At 43.6% G+C, this 17,153-nt stretch overlaps 1 protein-coding gene across 1 annotated transcript in view; it reads left to right on the top strand.

Annotated features, from left to right (window-relative positions):
• Nucleotides 1-17,153, top strand: part of LOC137659323 (coronin-2B-like) — a 95,136-nt gene that overhangs the window by 21,003 nt on the left and 56,980 nt on the right. The window contains exons 2-7 of the mRNA XM_068394343.1: nt 4,666-4,866; nt 5,050-5,316; nt 14,007-14,171; nt 15,850-16,074; nt 16,297-16,383; nt 17,131-17,147. Coding sequence (XP_068250444.1) covers nt 4,666-4,866; nt 5,050-5,316; nt 14,007-14,171; nt 15,850-16,074; nt 16,297-16,383; nt 17,131-17,147 — 962 coding nt within the window. The remainder of the gene's footprint in view (nt 1-4,665; nt 4,867-5,049; nt 5,317-14,006; nt 14,172-15,849; nt 16,075-16,296; nt 16,384-17,130; nt 17,148-17,153) is intronic.

The following is a 17,153-nucleotide window of genomic DNA, read 5'->3' as shown; positions in this document are numbered from 1 at the left end:
TCTGCTGCTTTTGCACCAGTGAACCCTCACTCAGAGAACTTAGCTTTTCTAGGATATGGTCCCTGTAGATGAGAAAGTTCTTTTCTCCCTCCTTCTGATATTCCCTTGAGGACTCTGTCATTTGGAGGGAGCCTTTAGCTGCATAACCTCTTATGGACTTTTATTTAAGCATAACATGCTTCCAGGGAAGGTAATGGTTCCACTTCAGTCGCTAATCCCGTCTGTTACCACACCTGCTCCCATAGACCTTGAGCTGTGTTGCATGACATGCAGTCCAAGCTTAGTCCTTGTTAGAGGATTTTTTGTTTACGGAGTCAATGTGTCACGGGGAAGACGTTCAACAACCAACAGAAGTGACTTGTTGTGACGCAGTGCGGCAACCTCAGCAACCCGTTAAGGAGTTGTCTGTACGACCCAGACAGTCTAGACAGATTCGGGTTGTCACTGTACTTCCTCGCTTGCCCATGATTGACAGTTCACAGACTGTGCAGCGGTATCATGATCTTGTGTCCGGCTCCGTCAGACGACTGGCTTTTAAGAGCTCCCACAAGTCGTCGCTGTCTGGAGATTTTCAAATGGACTATGGATCTGACCAAGGAACTGGGCCTCCTGGTCAATTTTGAGGAGTCTCAGCTCGTTCCATCCCAGACCATTGTCTCCTTGGGTATGGATCTTCAGAGTCGAGCTTTTCGGACTTTTCCGTCGGCCCCAAGGATCTTCCAAGCCCTAGAATGCATCCAGAGCATGCTGAGAAGGAACCGATGCTCAGTCAGGTAGTGGATGAGTCTAACAGGGACACTTTCATCGCTGGCCCTGTTCATCGTGTTAGGGAGACTCCACCTCCCCCCCCTTCAGTATCATCTAGCTGCTCACTGATAAAGGACATGACGCTAGAGACGGTCTCAGTTCCTGTTTCCGAAGAGAGGAGGTCTTCTCTCGCGTGGTGTAAGAACAGCTTTCTTCTCAAGGAAGGCTACCTTTGGCTGTTCAGAAACACGACCGCCGTCTCCTCTCGGACGCATCAGACACGGGCTGGGGTGCGACTTTGGACGGACAAGAATGCTCGGGAACATGGAATCAGGAGCAAAGGACACTTCACATCATTTGCAAGAAGTTGTTGGCGGTTATTCTGGCCTTGATAAACTTCAAGTCCCTCCAGCTTAACAAAGTGGTGGAGGTGGACTCTGACAACACCACAGCCCTGGCTTACATCTTCAAGCAGGGAGGGACTCTTTCGTGGAAGTTGTTCTAGATCGCAAGGGACCTACTCATCTGGTCTTTAGATCGAAAGCTAACTGGTAACGAGGTTCATTCAGGGCGGTATGAATGTCATGGCAGATCACCTCAGACGGAAGGGTCAGGTCATCCCCACAGAGTGGACCCTTCTCAAGAATGTTTGCAACAGACTTTGGGCCCTGTGGGGTCAGCCAACCATAGATCTGTTCACTACCTCGATAACCTAGAGACTCCTGTTGTATTGTTCTCCGATTCCAGACCCAGCAGCAGTTCACGTGGATGCTTTTCTGCTGGATTGGTCCCATCTCGACCTGTATGCATTCCCGCCGTTCAAGATTGTCAACAGAGTACTTCAGAAGTTCTCCTCTCACTAAGGGACACGGCTGACGTTGGTTGGCTCCGCTCTGGTCCGCGAGAGAATGGTTCTTAGAGGTACTGCAATGGCTGGTCGACATTCCCAGGACTCTTCCTCTAGGAGTGAACCTTCTAAGTCTACCTCACGTAAAGAAGGTACACTCAATCCTCCACGCTCTTCGTCTGACTGCCTTCAGACTTTCGAAAGACTCTCAAGAGCTAGGGGCTTTTCGAAGGAGGCAGCCAGAGCGATTGCCAAAGCAAGGAGAACATCCACTCTCAGAATCTATCAGTCTCAAGGGGAAGTCTTCCGTAGCTGGTACAAGACCAATGCAGTTTCCTCAACCAGTACCACTGTAACCCAGATTGCTGACTTCCTGTTATATCTAAGGAAAGTAAGATCCCTTTCAGCTCCTACGATCAAGGGTTACAGAAGTATGTTGGCAGCGGTTTTCCGCCACAGAGGCTTGGATCTTTCCACCAACAAAGATCTACAGGACCTCCCTAGGTCTTTTGAGACCTCAAAGGAACGTCGGTTGTCCACTCCAGGCTGGAATCTAGACGTGGTCCTAAGGTTCCTTATGTCATCAAGATTTGAACCTCTCCAATCAGCCTCTTTTTAGGACCTCACATTAAAAACTCTTTTCCTCGTGTGCTTGACAACAGCTAAAAGAGTAAGTGAGATCCACGCCTTCAGCAGGATCATTGTTTTCACATCTGAAACGGCTACATGTTCCTTGCAGCTCGGTTTTTGCTAAACGAGCTTCCTTCACGTCCTTGGCCTAAGTCGTTCGAGATCCCAAGCCTGTCCAACTTGGTGGGGAATGATCTGAAGAGAGTACTTTGCCCAGTTAGAGCTCTTAAGTACTATCTAAAAAGGTCTTAACCTTTACAAGGACAATCAGAAGCCTTATAGTGTGCTATCAAGAAACCTTCTGTTCCAAGTTCTAAGAACTCAGTTTCTTACTATTCAGGCTTCTGATTAGAGAAACACATTCTCATCTGAAGGAAGAAGACCTTGCTTTGCTGAAGGTAAGGAAACATGAAGTGGGAGCTGTGGCTACTTCAGTGGCCTTCAAACAGAACCATTCTCTGCAGAGTGTTATGGATGCAACCTATTGGAGAAGCAAGTCAGTGTTCGCATCATTCTATCTCAAAGATGTCCAGTCTCTTTACGAGTACTGCTACACCCTGGGACCATTCGTAGCAACGAATGCAGTAGTAGGCGAGGGCTCAGCCACTACATTCCCATAATCCCATAACCTTTTAACCTTTCTCTTGAATACTTTTTATGGGTTGTACGGTCGGCTAAGAAGCCTTCCACATCCTTGTTGATTTGGCGGGTGGTCAATTCTTTCTTGAGAAGCGCCGAGGTTAAAGGTTGTGATGAGGTCCTTTAGTATGGGTTGCAGCCCTGTATACTTTAGCACCTTTGAGTTGATTCAGCCTCCCAAGAGGAACGCTGCGCTCAGTAAGGAAGACGATCTTATTAAAGGCAGAGTAACGGTTCAAGTCGACTTCCTTACCAGGTACTTATTATTTCATTGTTATTGTGGATAACTGATTATATGAAATACGGGATACTTAGCTATCCTTTAGTCTTGTACACTGGTTTTTCACCCACCCCCCTGGGTGTGAATCAGCTACATGATTATCGGGTAAGTTTAATATTGAAAAATGTTATTTTTATTAGTAAAATAAATTTTTGAATATACTTACCCGATAATCATGATTTAATCGACCCTCCCTTCCTCCCCATAGAGAACCAGTGGACCGAGGAATAATTGAGGAGGTGTCAACAAGAAGTACTTGAGTACCTGGCCACAGGTGGCGCTGGTAAATACACCCCCTTCTAGTATTGTGATAGCTGGCGTATCCCTCCATAGAATTCTGTCGGGCAACGGAGTTGACAGCTACATGATTATCGGGTAAGTATATTCAAAAATTTATTTTACTAATAAAAATAACATTTTTATTACTGTCAGATACTGTTGCCATTCTCCTACGTTTTCAAGTACAGAAGATATTCTGTAGCTCCGTGTTGTGACATGTGACTTATTGACTCATTTTGTATGCTTCTGCCAAGAAAAGACCTGAAGAGTCATGACTAGCCAATTAAACAGTGGTATAAAGCACTTTATATCTTATTTATCCTGTGTTGTTTATGCCCGATTGTTCAAGGATCGTTTGAATAGACTGTGTGGCGTTGATCACCCAATGCCGGGGCAGAGCGAAGGACTTTGTCTTCATAGAACTGTGTGTGTGTTTCAACTAACTGATTACTGTATTTGATGCCAAATATAGGCTTTTCAAATGCTCTATTATGCAAGAGAGATTACAGGTACTATTCAGTCCTTTTCAAGATTTCACAAAAAAATTACAGTTCTCCTAAAACATTTTGATTGGTTTATGCATTGTGATTCACCTTTGAGAAATTACCTTAATTCATTTTACTTATGGTCAAATAGCCAGAGGAAGTTTCTTGAAAGTTTGCAAGGTTTGCTATTGACCAGTATATCCTAGATTTACAATTTTATTTTAGTGTAATTCGTAAAAATTTTTCATTTTAGATTTGTATCAGCATATAGAATACTGTATAAGCAAAATTTTAAATTGTGTTCCTTTGCTTTGCATAATGTATGGCGATACCAAAGTTTTTTATTTCTCTAAGTGTGTCTTATGACGATCTGGGCGACATGAATGGTCAGTAATTGCTTTACACAATTTTCTTGGAAGCCTGTCATTTCTTTAGCTGTTGTAAATACAGTCACAATTACACTAATATTAGATTGACTATTTCTTAGTTAGAGGCTGGCTTTGATCATGAACATGAGAACAGGCTAGGCCGAAATGACCTGACTCTACAGACATGTGCATGGACTGTTTGCATACATCTTGGCCCTGCTGTGAATAGTGAGAGGTTTTAGTCTATAGTTTTCAAATGCATTCAATTGGGATTGACCCATATAACATAGGATAATAGCATATTTCACACTAATAGTGCATGTCATACTATACTGTATTGACAAGATCTTGGCTTCTCTGTGTGTAATTTAAAGTTCCGTGCTTCAACAGCAAAATACCTTTCGCGGGATAAGGTCTTCCAAGTTTCGACATGTGTTTGGCAAAGGTTCAAGGAAGGAAAGCTGCTACGAGAATGTGCTCATCACACAGAAAGCGCACGACACGGCTGCCTGTGCCGCCAACCCGAAGTTTGTGGCGATCGTTGTGGAGGTGGCCGGAGGAGGAGCGTTCATTGTTTTGCCCTTAGACAAGGTTTGTATCTGGCTTCATTTTTATCCGTTGTAATACGTACAGTGTATGATTTCCCACTCTAATTGTTCTCTTCTTATTTTTAGCACATGAAAATAACGTATTCTCAGTTGATTTATTTAGGTACTTTGTGATTAGTTCCTTAACCTATGTACGGTCTAATTCATGCCTTTCAAATGCTTACAGACGGGCCGTATCGACGTCGGCACTCCAAAAGTCACTGGGCATGCTGGGCCTGTGTTGGACATCAAGTGGTGTCCATTCAACGACAATCTAATAGCTTCGGCATCAGATGACTGTACTATAAAATTGTGGCACATTCCAGATGGAGGCCTAAAGACAAATATAACAGAGCCCTTGGTTGACTTGCAGGGACACCAAAGGAGAGTGTCCATCATAGAGTGGCATCCGACGGCCGAGAATGTTTTATTCTCGGCGGGATATGATTACCAGGTAAGACAGGAAGGGAATAGTGTTTGCATGATGCTAAGATATATTGCTGTAATATTCTTTTGAAGGGCGAGTGTGTAAAACCATTTAGGTGTAGTTTTACAAAAGGGAGAATGGTTAGGAAGGTAAGTACTGTATCAGAAACAGATCGTTAACTAGAGCTCCAGATGTACCATGTGCAGAAGAAATGGACGTTAAGTCATTGATGTACTTCACAAGACAAGGTTAAGTATGCATGAAGTTTAAAGCTTACCCTCTCCATTGGGGAACAGTATATTTCATCCAAAGAAGTAGGAAAAGTGTGGTATAGTTCATCTATTTAATTTGTTAGCTTTGCATGGAAACTTAAACATTAAATGTTACCAAAGATTATTAAACATTTTGATAATTGTTGTTGACTATTTAGAATGAGGGTACAGGTTTGTTACAATTAAATTGCATTTTTCAATATTAATCTTACCCGATGATCATGCAGCTGTCAACTCTGTTGCCCGACAGAAATCTACGGTCGGGATACGCCAGCGATCGCTATACAGGTGGGGGTGTACACAACAGCGCCATCTGTGAGCAGGTACTCAAGTACTTCTTGTCAACAAGAACTCAATTTTTCCTCTGTCGTGCCTCCGGCTAGACCTACTTGGATACGCTGTTGATTCTGGAGTTATTGTTCACGATTTGGTGATGTATTTGCTCTAGAGTTTAGCCTTCGCTATTCAGGAAGCTTTATCTTTAGCTTAGCAAGCTTTTGGAATTAATTTGAATTAATTATGGTGACGAAGAGAGTATGGACTCTCTTTCACTTTTAAATGGCCGACCCTTCCCTTAGACGGAAGTGTTGGTGTCGAAGAGAGTATAGACTCTCTTTCACTTTTTATTTTATATCTCTCCGCCATTTATAGGCCTCTTCGATTAACTTTCTTTAAAAAAAAAAAAAAAAAAAAAAATATGCGACCTTTCCTAATAGTAGGCGGTCCTTACTTGGAACCGAAGTTAATTAACATTGAGCTCGTCATATCGTTTTTCCTGTTAAGAATTTATGCTATTTTAATTTTATGTTTTTGAAAGAATTTCTTTGATAAGTCTCGTACTGTTTTCAAAGTTGAACTAACGTTTTGTTTAGTCTCCACAGTTGTTGACGTTCAGAACGTTCAACTTGCGCTCTATCGTTACGATAGAGAGAGAGTATTCACGGTTTCACGTTGCAGTAAGAGTAAACCGATTCTAGCGTTTCGTTCATTCTTTCTTAGCTTAAATGGTTTTAATTCTAATAAAGGAACTTTTTATTTGGGAAACCTTTCAGTTTTTTTCCTTTAACAAATAATATGTTTTAACGATATATATAATTGGGCTCATCTCTCAGGTTCTAAGTCAAGAGAGAGAGAGAGAGAGAGATAGAGACGGAGGGAGAGAGAGGAGGATAAACGTTTCGTTCAAGCGGGTAACGTTGTTCTCGTTTTTTTTTTTTTTTTGCTCTTCTCCCTAGTCGATAGAGGGGAAGAAGGTAAAACGTTTCTAGAGTTTTATTCTTGTTCCCAGGCTTTATGCGGTGAGAGATTTTAAACGTAGTTTATTTGATCTAGTGTTTAGTCTCTTTTCCAGCCACTGAATTCTTTATCTTTCATTATGTTTTTCTGTTACATTGTAATACTGTTTTCGCAATTACTACCTTTTAATGAAGGATAGGATTGCGTGTTTCAGGTACAAACCACTTAAAGTTTCGAGTTCAGTGAAATAAGTGCAAACAGAAAATCAAAAGTGATAAAGTGATATGCGCAAAGTGTTACAGTGTTGCGTTCGAGGGTTCGTCTGTTCGTGCCAGTGGTTCACCTAGTCCGATACCTCTTACAAGCTCCCAAGCCCAGGGGAGAAGTAATGTCGAAGGACTTAGGGGTTCCTCAGGCCTTGATCGACGAACAGACGTTTCCCTCTGTGGTTTCGGGTGTATCTACACACGTTGCCGACGTGATCACCCCACCCACACAAAGACGAGAGAGCCCATTTATTCCTCGTCTGCGGAAGAGGTTTCTCGCAGAAACCATGGACCAAATCTTGCAGCTTTTAAGTGCAAGTCGGTCCCTTCCGCGCAAGTCCAACGGCCTAGGTGTAGCCACTGGGTCAGTTCGGACTCGCTGCAGTACGACAACTGCACACCTCCTAAGAGAGGCTAGGTGGTACCGCAACAGGCAGTAACTCCGTCTGTTGCCGCACCAGCTGTTTTAGACCCTCAGTCACAACGGACAGTAGCTCCGTTTGTTGTTGTCTTTCATAGACCCTAGTGGTCCATGCTGCAGACTATACAGTCTCAGCTTGCTCCTTCATGCAGGAGTATCATGCTGGAAGGTTGACAATGCAGCCTGTTTACCTACAACCCGCCGAGGTTGTGCGCTCAGCAGATACTGCGGCTGCCTGCTCCCACACCACACCTGTGAGAGCTCCACCGATGCGCAGTCCTCACTGCCAGACGCATGTTCTTGCTGCACCATCTGCTAACATGCGTGAGCTGCCGCATCAGGAGTTGCCGGGTTCCAGCACTATGCGGCATTCTCCTCAGCCCATGCAGTATGCTCTGCAGACCTTACAGCATGCTCCGCATACCATGCAGCATGAGCCGCATACCATGCAGCATGAGCCGCATGCCTTACCTCATGCTCTGCATACCATACCGCATGCTCTGCATACCTTACAGCATGCTCTGCATACCTTACAGCATGCTCTGCATTCCTTACAGCATGCTCTGCATACCTTACAGCATGCTCTGCATACCTTACAGCATGCTCTGCATACCTTACAGCATGCTCTGCATACCATACCGCATGCTCCTCAACCCACCGCAGCCCCTCCCACGCACCAGCACTCTGCTTTTGTTGTTGCCAGCTCCCACACTCCGACTGCGGAGAAGGTTGACGATGCACCCGTGGGCCTACACCTCCCACGGTTGTGCGCCCGGCATGGCTTCATGCTCTCACACTCTTGTTGTGAGAGCTCCTCCACCCATGCACAGTCAACCCTGCCAGATGTATGATGACTCCCACACACAGAGCACTCCGTTGCCGTGCGGGAGCTACCACAAGCTGCCGTGTTTTGACACGGTGTGTCAGCCTCCGCAACACACTGTGGTTACCGCCACTCGCCAGCAGCAAACTAGTCAGGCAGGAGTTGAGGCTTCCCCACACATCTTTGGTTGTTGCCAACTCACAAACTGTCATGCAGTTACATGACGTTGCCTTCTGGTCTGCTACTTATACACCAGTGCTGTATGTCCTCACGCTCCTGTTGTGGTTGACAGTTCAGTTTTTGACAGTTCACAGACTGTCAAGCAGTTTCATAACGTTGCCTTCTGGTCTGCTGCTTTTGCACCAGTGAAACCCTCACTGAGAGAACTTAGCTTTTCTCGGATATGGTTCCTGTAGATGAGAAAGTGCTGTTCTCCCTCCTTCTGATATTCCCTTGAGGACTCTGTCATTTGGAGAGGAGCCTTAAGCTGCTTAGCCTCCTATGGACTTTTATTTAAGCATAACATGCTTCCAGGGAGGGTAAATGGTTCCGCTTCAGTCGCTAACCCCGTCTGTTGCCACACCTGCTCCCATAGACCTTGAGCTTTGTTGCAAGACATGCAGTCCAAGCTTAGTCCTTGATAGAGAATTTTTTTTTTTTTTACGGAGTCAGTGTGTCACTGGGAAGACGTTCAACAACCAGCAGAGGTGACTTGTTGTGACGCAGTGCGGCAACCTCAGCAACCCGATAAGGAGTTGTCTGTACTACCCAGACAGTCTAGACAGTTTCGGGTTGTCGCTGTACTTCCTCGCTTCCCCATGGTTGACAGTTCACAGACTGTGCAGCAGTACCATGATCTTGTGTCCGGCTCCGTCAGACGACTGGCTTTTAAGAGCTCCCACAAGTCGTCGCTGTCTGGAGAATCTCAGATGGACTATGGATCTGACCAAGGAACTGGGCCTCCTGGTCAATTTAGAGAAGTCCCAGCTCGTCCCATCCCAGACCATTGTCTACCTGGGTATGGAGATTCAGAGTCGAGTTTTTCGGGCTTTTCCGTCGGCCCCAAGGATCAACCAAGCCCTAGAATGCATCCAGAGCATGCTGAGAAGGAACCGATGCTCAGTCAGGCAGTGGATGAGTCTAACAGGGACACTTTCATCGCTGGCCCTGTTCATCGAGTTAGGGAGACTCCACCTCCGCCCCCTTCAGTATCATCTAGCTGCTCACTGGATAAAGGACATGAAGCTAGAGACGGTCTCAGTTCCTGTTTCCGAAGAGATGAGGTCTACTCTAACGTGGTGGAAGAACAGCTTTCTTCTCAAGGAAGGTCTACCTTTGGCTGTTCAGAACCCCGACCGCCGTCTCTTCTCGGACGCATCAGACACGGGCTGGGGTGCGACATTGGACGGACAGGAATGCTCGGGAACATGGAATCAGGAGCAAAGGACACTTCACATCAATTGCAAGGAGTTGTTGGCGGTTCATCTGGCCTTGATAAACTTCAAGTCCTTCCAGCTAAACAAGGTGGTGGAGGTGGACTCCGACAACACCACAGCCTTGGCTTACATCTCCTAGCAGGGAGGGACTCATTCGAGGAAGTTGTTCTAGATCGCAAGGGACCTCCTCATCTGGTCAAAAGATCGAAAGCTCACGCTGGTAACGAGGTTCATTCAGGGCGATATGAATGTCATGGCAGATCGCCTCAGCCGGAAGGGTCAGGTCATCCCCACAGAGTGGACCCTTCACAAGAATGTTTGCAGCAGACTTTGGGCCCTGTGGGGTCAGCCAACCATAGATCTGTTCGCTACCTCGATGACCTAGAGGCTCCCGTTGTATTGTTCTCCGATTCCAGACCCAGCAGCAGTTCACGTGGATGCTTTTCTGCTGGATTGGTCCCATCTCGACCTGTATGCATTCCCGCCGTTCAAGATTGTCAACAGGGTACTTCAGAAGTTCGCCTCTCACAAAGGGACACGGCTGACGTTGGTTGCTCCCCTCTGGCCCGCGAGAGAATGGTTCACAGAGGTACTGCAATGGCTGGTCGACATTCCCAGGACTCTTCCTCTAAGAGTGGACCTTCTACGTCAACCTCACGTAAAGAAGGTACACCCAAACCTCCACGCTCTTCGTCTGACTGCCTTCAGACTATCGAAAGACTCTCAAGAGCTAGAGGCTTTTCGAAGGAGGCAGCCAGAGCGATTGCCAGAGCAAGGAGGACATCCACTCTCAGAGTCTATCAGTCTAAATGGGAAGTCTTCCGAAGCTGGTGCAAGGCCAATGCAGTTTCCTCAACCAGTACCACTGTAACCCAGATTGCTGACTTCCTGTTACATCTAAGGAACGTAAGATCCCTTTCAGCTCCTACGATCAAGGGTTACAGAAGTATGTTGGCAGCGGTTTTCCGCCACAGAGGCTTGGATCTTTCCACCAACAAAGATCTACAGGACCTCCTTAGGTCTTTTGAGACCTCAAAGGAACGTCGGTTGTCCACTCCAGGCTGGAATCTAGACGTGGTCCTAAGGTTCCTTATGTCATCAAGATTTGAACCTCTCCAATCAGCCTCTTTTAAGGACCTCACATTAAAAACTCTTTTCCTCGTGTGCTTGGCAACAGCTAAAAGAGTAAGTGAGATCCACGCCTTCAGCAGGAACATAGTTTTCACATCTGAAACGGCTACATGTTCCTTGCAGCTCGGTTTTTTGCTAAAAACGAGCTTCCTTCACGTCCTTGGCCTAAGTCGTTCGAGATCCCAAGCCTGTCCAACTTGGTGGGGAACGAACTGGAGAGAGTACTTTGCCCAGTTAGAGCTCTTAGGTACTATCTAAAAAGGTCAAAACCTTTACGAGGACAATCAGAAGCCTTATGGTGTGCTATCAAGAAGCCTTCTCTTCCAATGTCTAAGAACTCAGTTTCTTACTACATCAGGCTTCTGATTAGGGAAGCACATTCTCACCTGAAGGAAGAAGACCTTGCTTTGCTGAAGGTAAGGACACATGAAGTGAGAGCTGTGGCTACTTCAGTGGCCTTCAAACAGAACCGTTCTCTGCAGAGTGTTATGGATGCAACCTATTGGAGAAGCAAGTCAGTGTTCGCATCATTCTATCTCAAAGATGTCCAGTCTCTTTACGAGAACTGCTACACCCTGGGACCATTCGTAGCAGCGAGTGCAGTAGTAGGTGAGGGCTCAGCCACTACATTCCCATAATCCCATAACCTTTTTAACCTTTCTCTTGAATACTTTTTATGGGTTGTACGGTCGGCTAAGAAGCCTTCCGCATCCTTGTTGATTTGGCGGGTGGTCAATTCTTTCTTGAGAAGCGCCGAGGTTAGAGGTTGTGATGAGGTCCTTTAGTATGGGTTGCAGCCCTTTATACTTCAGCACCTAAGAGTCGTTCAGCATCCTAAGAGGACCGCTACGCTCAGTAAGGAAGACGTACTTAATAAAGGCAGAGTAATGGTTCAAGTCGTCTTCCTTACCAGGTACTTATTTATTTTATGTTATTTTTGAATAACTAATGAAATGAAATACGGGATACTTAGCTTCTTTGTTAACATGTATGCTGGTCTCCACCCACCACCCTGGGTGTGAATCAGCTACATGATCATCGGGTAAGATTAATATTGAAAAATGTTATTTTCATTAGTAAAATAAATTTTTGAATATACTTACCCGATGATCATGAATTTAAGGACCCGCCCTTCCTCCCCATAGAGAACCAGTGGACCGAGGAGAAAATTGAGTTCTTGTTGACAAGAAGTACTTGAGTACCTGCTCACAGATGGCGCTGTTGTGTACACCCCCACCTGTATAGCGATCGCTGGCGTATCCCGACCGTAGATTTCTGTCGGGCAACAGAGTTGACAGCTACATGATCATCGGGTAAGTATATTCAAAAATTTATTTTACTAATGAAAATAACATTTTAATCTAGAATTAACTTTTGAATATATAATTTCTAACCGTAAGATTCATTATGACGGCTGTGAGTGTAATAGAATGATTCACAAGATGTGTACAGTATATACTCGACTGTTAGAATTTATAACGAAGAGTCCAGAGTTACCGGTAGGTGGCGGGGAAGCACCACTGGTTAGTTACTTTGACCTCAGTATCTTTTCAGATTGCTTGCTGAGTGACCATTGTGATGGAGAAACTGTGTGGTGGCATGCGTTCGTGCCTAGGTGTATCATAGCACGAGTTCGACCCTTTTGTGAGCAGGATCACCGTGGCTCCCCATTCTTTGTCCCTTCTTGGCGAACTCATGACTGTCTGCAGTCATCCCTCTGAGTAGCAGTGTAGGGAATGGCCATCCTCTCAGTGGCTAGAGTACGTCAAGAGAAGGAATATGTCAAAGCGAGATTCTCCTCCTTTGTGGTCTTCGTCAAAGTTGAAGAAATCCGCTAGACCTCTTTATCTCCCTTTGGTATTCAAGCTTCTGAACCTTCTCTGTCTCCCTCCTCTGGCGAGGTTACGAAGAGGGATGACAGTTTCTACCTTGGGGCAAGCACCAAGTGAGTCAGCCTTATCTGCTTCCCCAAAGAGGCAGGTAGTGCCTGTCCTTCTTGGGATGAGCCTGACATTGTAATTTCAGATTTAAATGCTGGTAAGCACACTGTAGACTTTCTTAGTTCTAGAAGGCATTCCGTCTATGGAGAAGCTAAATTTATAAAACTAAGTCGTCTTCTAAAGCTCCGCCCTCCCTTGCCATCCCTCCATCTAGCCCATGACTCGAGAAGTTGCAGTCGATCATTGTGTGCCAACAGATGAGTGCACACTAATAGAATAGCGAGCACCAACAGGTGGACAGTCATGTCCAGATGAGCTTTGCAAACTGGAGAGCATGCATTGACAGATTAATAACCAGATGAGACCAATATTGCTCAATGTCTCGTATAGTTTGGAAGATCTCTTACGTCCTCTGCGATGGAAAGTCTTAGAAGATTCATCTTCATGAGAGGTGAGGGTACTCCTTGTTCTTGCAGCTGGAGAGGTTGATCCCCTGGGAGAACTGGACGTACTGTACTCTTATCATGCCTCTGAGGGGGGCTGAGAAGGTTAAAGGTGCTCTCTCCTCTTTGCCTTTAAAAGTGGGTAGTACCAAGAGACCTCCACAGAGAAGAATAGATCAAAGGAATCATGCTGGTTGAAGAGTGAGGTCGGTGCGCTTCCTTCCCTTACTTAAAGACATCATCAAAGGTTCCTTAGTTGTTGACGAAAGCGCTACGGAAGGTGAAGATCAAAGTCTCAAATTAAAGGAAGGTGTTTTGTATTCTAAAGAAACAAAAAACATCTGAAAAATAATTTGAATTCATAACCATGCAAATCTGAGTATTTTAAGCTAACTTCCTGTATCATCTACCACACAAGTCCTAGGTGAATTTCAAAGGGGCTACTCAGGGAGCTGACGGTGGTGTGGGTCTTCCCAACCACCTGCCGGTAACTAGTGACACCTTGTTATAAATTTTAACAACCGGACTTCCATCTTCATTGAAATCATACTCCTGTAGAAGTATTTGAGTTTGTTTAGTTAGGAGAAATCTAGCTATTTGTAAAATTTTTGATGTTTTGATGTTGTTCAGAACTTAATAACTTGTTAAAGTATATTACATTAGTCTACTGTATTTGAATTTGTCATTGTTCCAGACATTGAAATTTGTGAAAGAAGTTTGTTGTAGTTTATCATCGTTTTCCATTTCAGATTTTAATATGGAACACAAGACGGGGAGCCCTCATGCAGACAATCGACGTACACACCGATGTGATTTACAGTTTATCGCTGAACCGTGACGGGTCCAGAATAGCCACGACATCACGAGACAAGAGGCTAAGGATTATTGACCCCCTTGCCGGAAAAGTATTACAGGTAAGGAAGATTGTAATTAAATGACCCCATGGTAGTTGTGGTGGTCGATGTGGTAACGTCCTAGACAGGGGTTCGAGTCCCGCTCAACTTCACCATTCTTGTGAGCTAAGGATGGGGGTGTTTAGAGGAGCCTATAGGTCTATCTGCTGAGTCATCAGCAGCCATTGCCTTGCCCTTGGGTCTTGGCTTGGGTGCTGATCATATGTATATGTCAGTCTGTAAGGCATTGTCCTGCTTAATAGGGCAATGTCACTGTCCCTTGCCTCTGCCATTCATGAGCGGCTTTTAAATCTTTAAAGGGTTTTATTCCTAGACCTTTGTGAGGATTGAAAGATTTGTTCTTGAAATTCGAAGTTGAAGAAACTATTGGGAAGGTATGAAAAAGTAAAAGGCAAGAGAGCAAAAGATTCTTCAGAGCCAATAGATGCCTTTCCACCGTGTGTGTGCTACATGAAGCACATTGAAAGCATTATATATCTACTTGATAGGGATGGTCAAAGCTGCCGCTGATAGCATTAAGACTTTGTTCTAAAGGTGCTCATGCTAGTGTAAAGAGATTTTTCTGTATGAAATTGGCCCTTTGTTGGTATAGTATTAGGATTTAAAAGAAAAATTAATTTGAATTTTTTTCCACCCGCTGAAATACTACCGTTAGACTTATTGCATCCTTTAACTGCCTAGATAGTACTACATTGGATCCCTCTCTCTGGTTACGGCTCATTTCATCTTTGACTACACATACAAATAATAGTCTGGCCTATTCTTTACACATTCTCCTCTTTCCTCATACACTTGACAAGCCTGAAATTACCAAACAATTTTTCTCTCGAGAGATTAACTACGGCATTATATAATTATTCAGTAGCTACTTTCCTCTTGGTAGAGGTAGAAGAGACTCTTTAGCTGTGGTAAGGAACTCTTCTAGGAGAAGGACACTCCAAAATCAAATCATTGTTCTCTAGTCTTGGGTAGTGCCATAGCCTCTTTACCATGGTCTTTCACTGTCTTAAGTTAGAGTTCTCTTGCTTGAGGGTACACTCGGGCATACTAGTCTATCTTGTTTTTGTTCCTCTTGTTATTTTGAAGTTTTTATCCACTTGTTATTTTCAAGTCTTTATAGTTTATATATAAAAAATTTATTCAAATGTTGTTATTGTTAGTAATCTTCTTGTAGTGCCTCCTTATTTCCTTTCCTCACTAGGCTATTTTCCCTGTTGGAGTCCTTAGGCTTATATTATCCTGCTTTTCCAACTAGAGTTGTAGCTTAGCAAGTTATAATAATAATAATAATAATGATGATAATGGTAATGATAATAATCATCTTAGGTAGTAAAATAAGTACATTAAATTTGATAGCGTATTTTTCCTCTGCCCTTATTAGGTTAAGATCATCACACATTGATATTCCATGATATTAAAGTAAGATCTAGTGAGAAATAGCTAAATCCACTTCTAATACAGCTGTTTAGGATGGGCTTTATGCTTGAAAAAAGTAACGGGAATGCAGAATCCATTTAACTGAGATAATATTTTCAAGTAAAGCACTGTAATCCACATTTCCTTCTAATAAGTAGATATTTAGAAATCAATGAAACACAAGAGTATAGAATTATAAACTAGTATTGTCATTAATAAATTGTTACGTTATTTTTATCGTTATTATTATATGATCTTGTAGGAGGAGCTTTGTCATGAAGGGTCCAAGGCTTGCAAGGTTGTGTATTGTGGCGACACGGGCCGTGTGTTCACTGTAGGATTCAGCCGCTTCAGTGACCGACAGTATGCAGTTTGGGATGACAAGAACCTGAACACGCCACTCCGACAAGAAAACATTGACTCATCATCTGGAATTCTCACTCCTTACTATGACCACGACACCAAGATTGTCTTTGTCGCCGGAAAAGTATGTTGGCCCAAATGTGAATGAGTCTTGTTACTGTTGTTTAAATGTTTTATATTATTCATTACTTTTCCTGTAGTTTGTTTATTTCCTTACTTCCATTCCTCAGTGGAGTATTTTCCAACTAAGGTTGTAGCTTAGAAAGTAATAATAATGGTATTAAGGACATGTTTTGTAGGGGGTAAGGTATTTTGGTGACGCAATTAACTTTTATTTGTCTTGCAGGGCGACGGTAACATTCGGTACTATGAAATAACGGATAGTCCTCCATACTGTCACTTCTTGAACCAGTACATATCAGGAGAACCCCAAGTAGGTGAAAATTATTACCGCTGCCAACAAAGTTGGAAGGTGGTTATGTTTTACCCCCTGTTTGTGTGTGTGTTGGTTAATGAAACTTGCAGGGTTAACTTTCATGTAAAAATCTTGAAATGATTAAATTTTGAAAGGTCAAGGTCATGGTCAAGCTAAACGTCCAATTCAAGTAATCAGCCATAAGTTTGAACATTGTTGTCACAGAGACTTTGTCACAGAGACTTCAAACTTGGTTCATATTTGAGTGTATGAAAATCCACGCCAATTAATACATGTTTAGGTCAAAGGTCAAGGTCGAGAAATAAGCTGCTGTGACAGAGGTCTGCGCTCTACTGAGTGCCCCTCTAGTTTCTACTTGTTATGCAAAGGATATTTTGGTGGTACCTGGGGTGAAATATTCAACAAATCCAGTATAGTATGAACAGTTTTAATGATATATTAAACACTATATCTGCATGAATACACAAAAGTTTTGACATCTCAGCCTTCTCTCTTTTTATTCTATTGCTATTAGTTAATTACTTTGATATATGTGATTTTGACTTTTTAATCTTCATGTTTGAATTTTTTCTCATTTGTTTCATTTTTCATTTGTTTGATGTTGATCACCCCCCAAAATTGGGGGAAGTGCCTTGGTATATACAGGGTATATAGATAGATATTTAAATTTTTAGTCTTACACAAAACATTACCTCTTGGATAGTGTGCTCTTAATTTATACTTGTCTCTTGATTTTTTTTCCAGAGAGGCTTTGGACTAATGCCCAA

Source organism: Palaemon carinicauda, chromosome 19 (assembly GCF_036898095.1).
Source record: "Palaemon carinicauda isolate YSFRI2023 chromosome 19, ASM3689809v2, whole genome shotgun sequence".
Taxonomy (NCBI): Eukaryota; Metazoa; Arthropoda; class Malacostraca; order Decapoda; family Palaemonidae; genus Palaemon; species Palaemon carinicauda.
The sequence above is the reverse complement of the archived record's forward strand: the minus strand, read 5'-3'. Positions and strand labels throughout refer to the sequence as shown.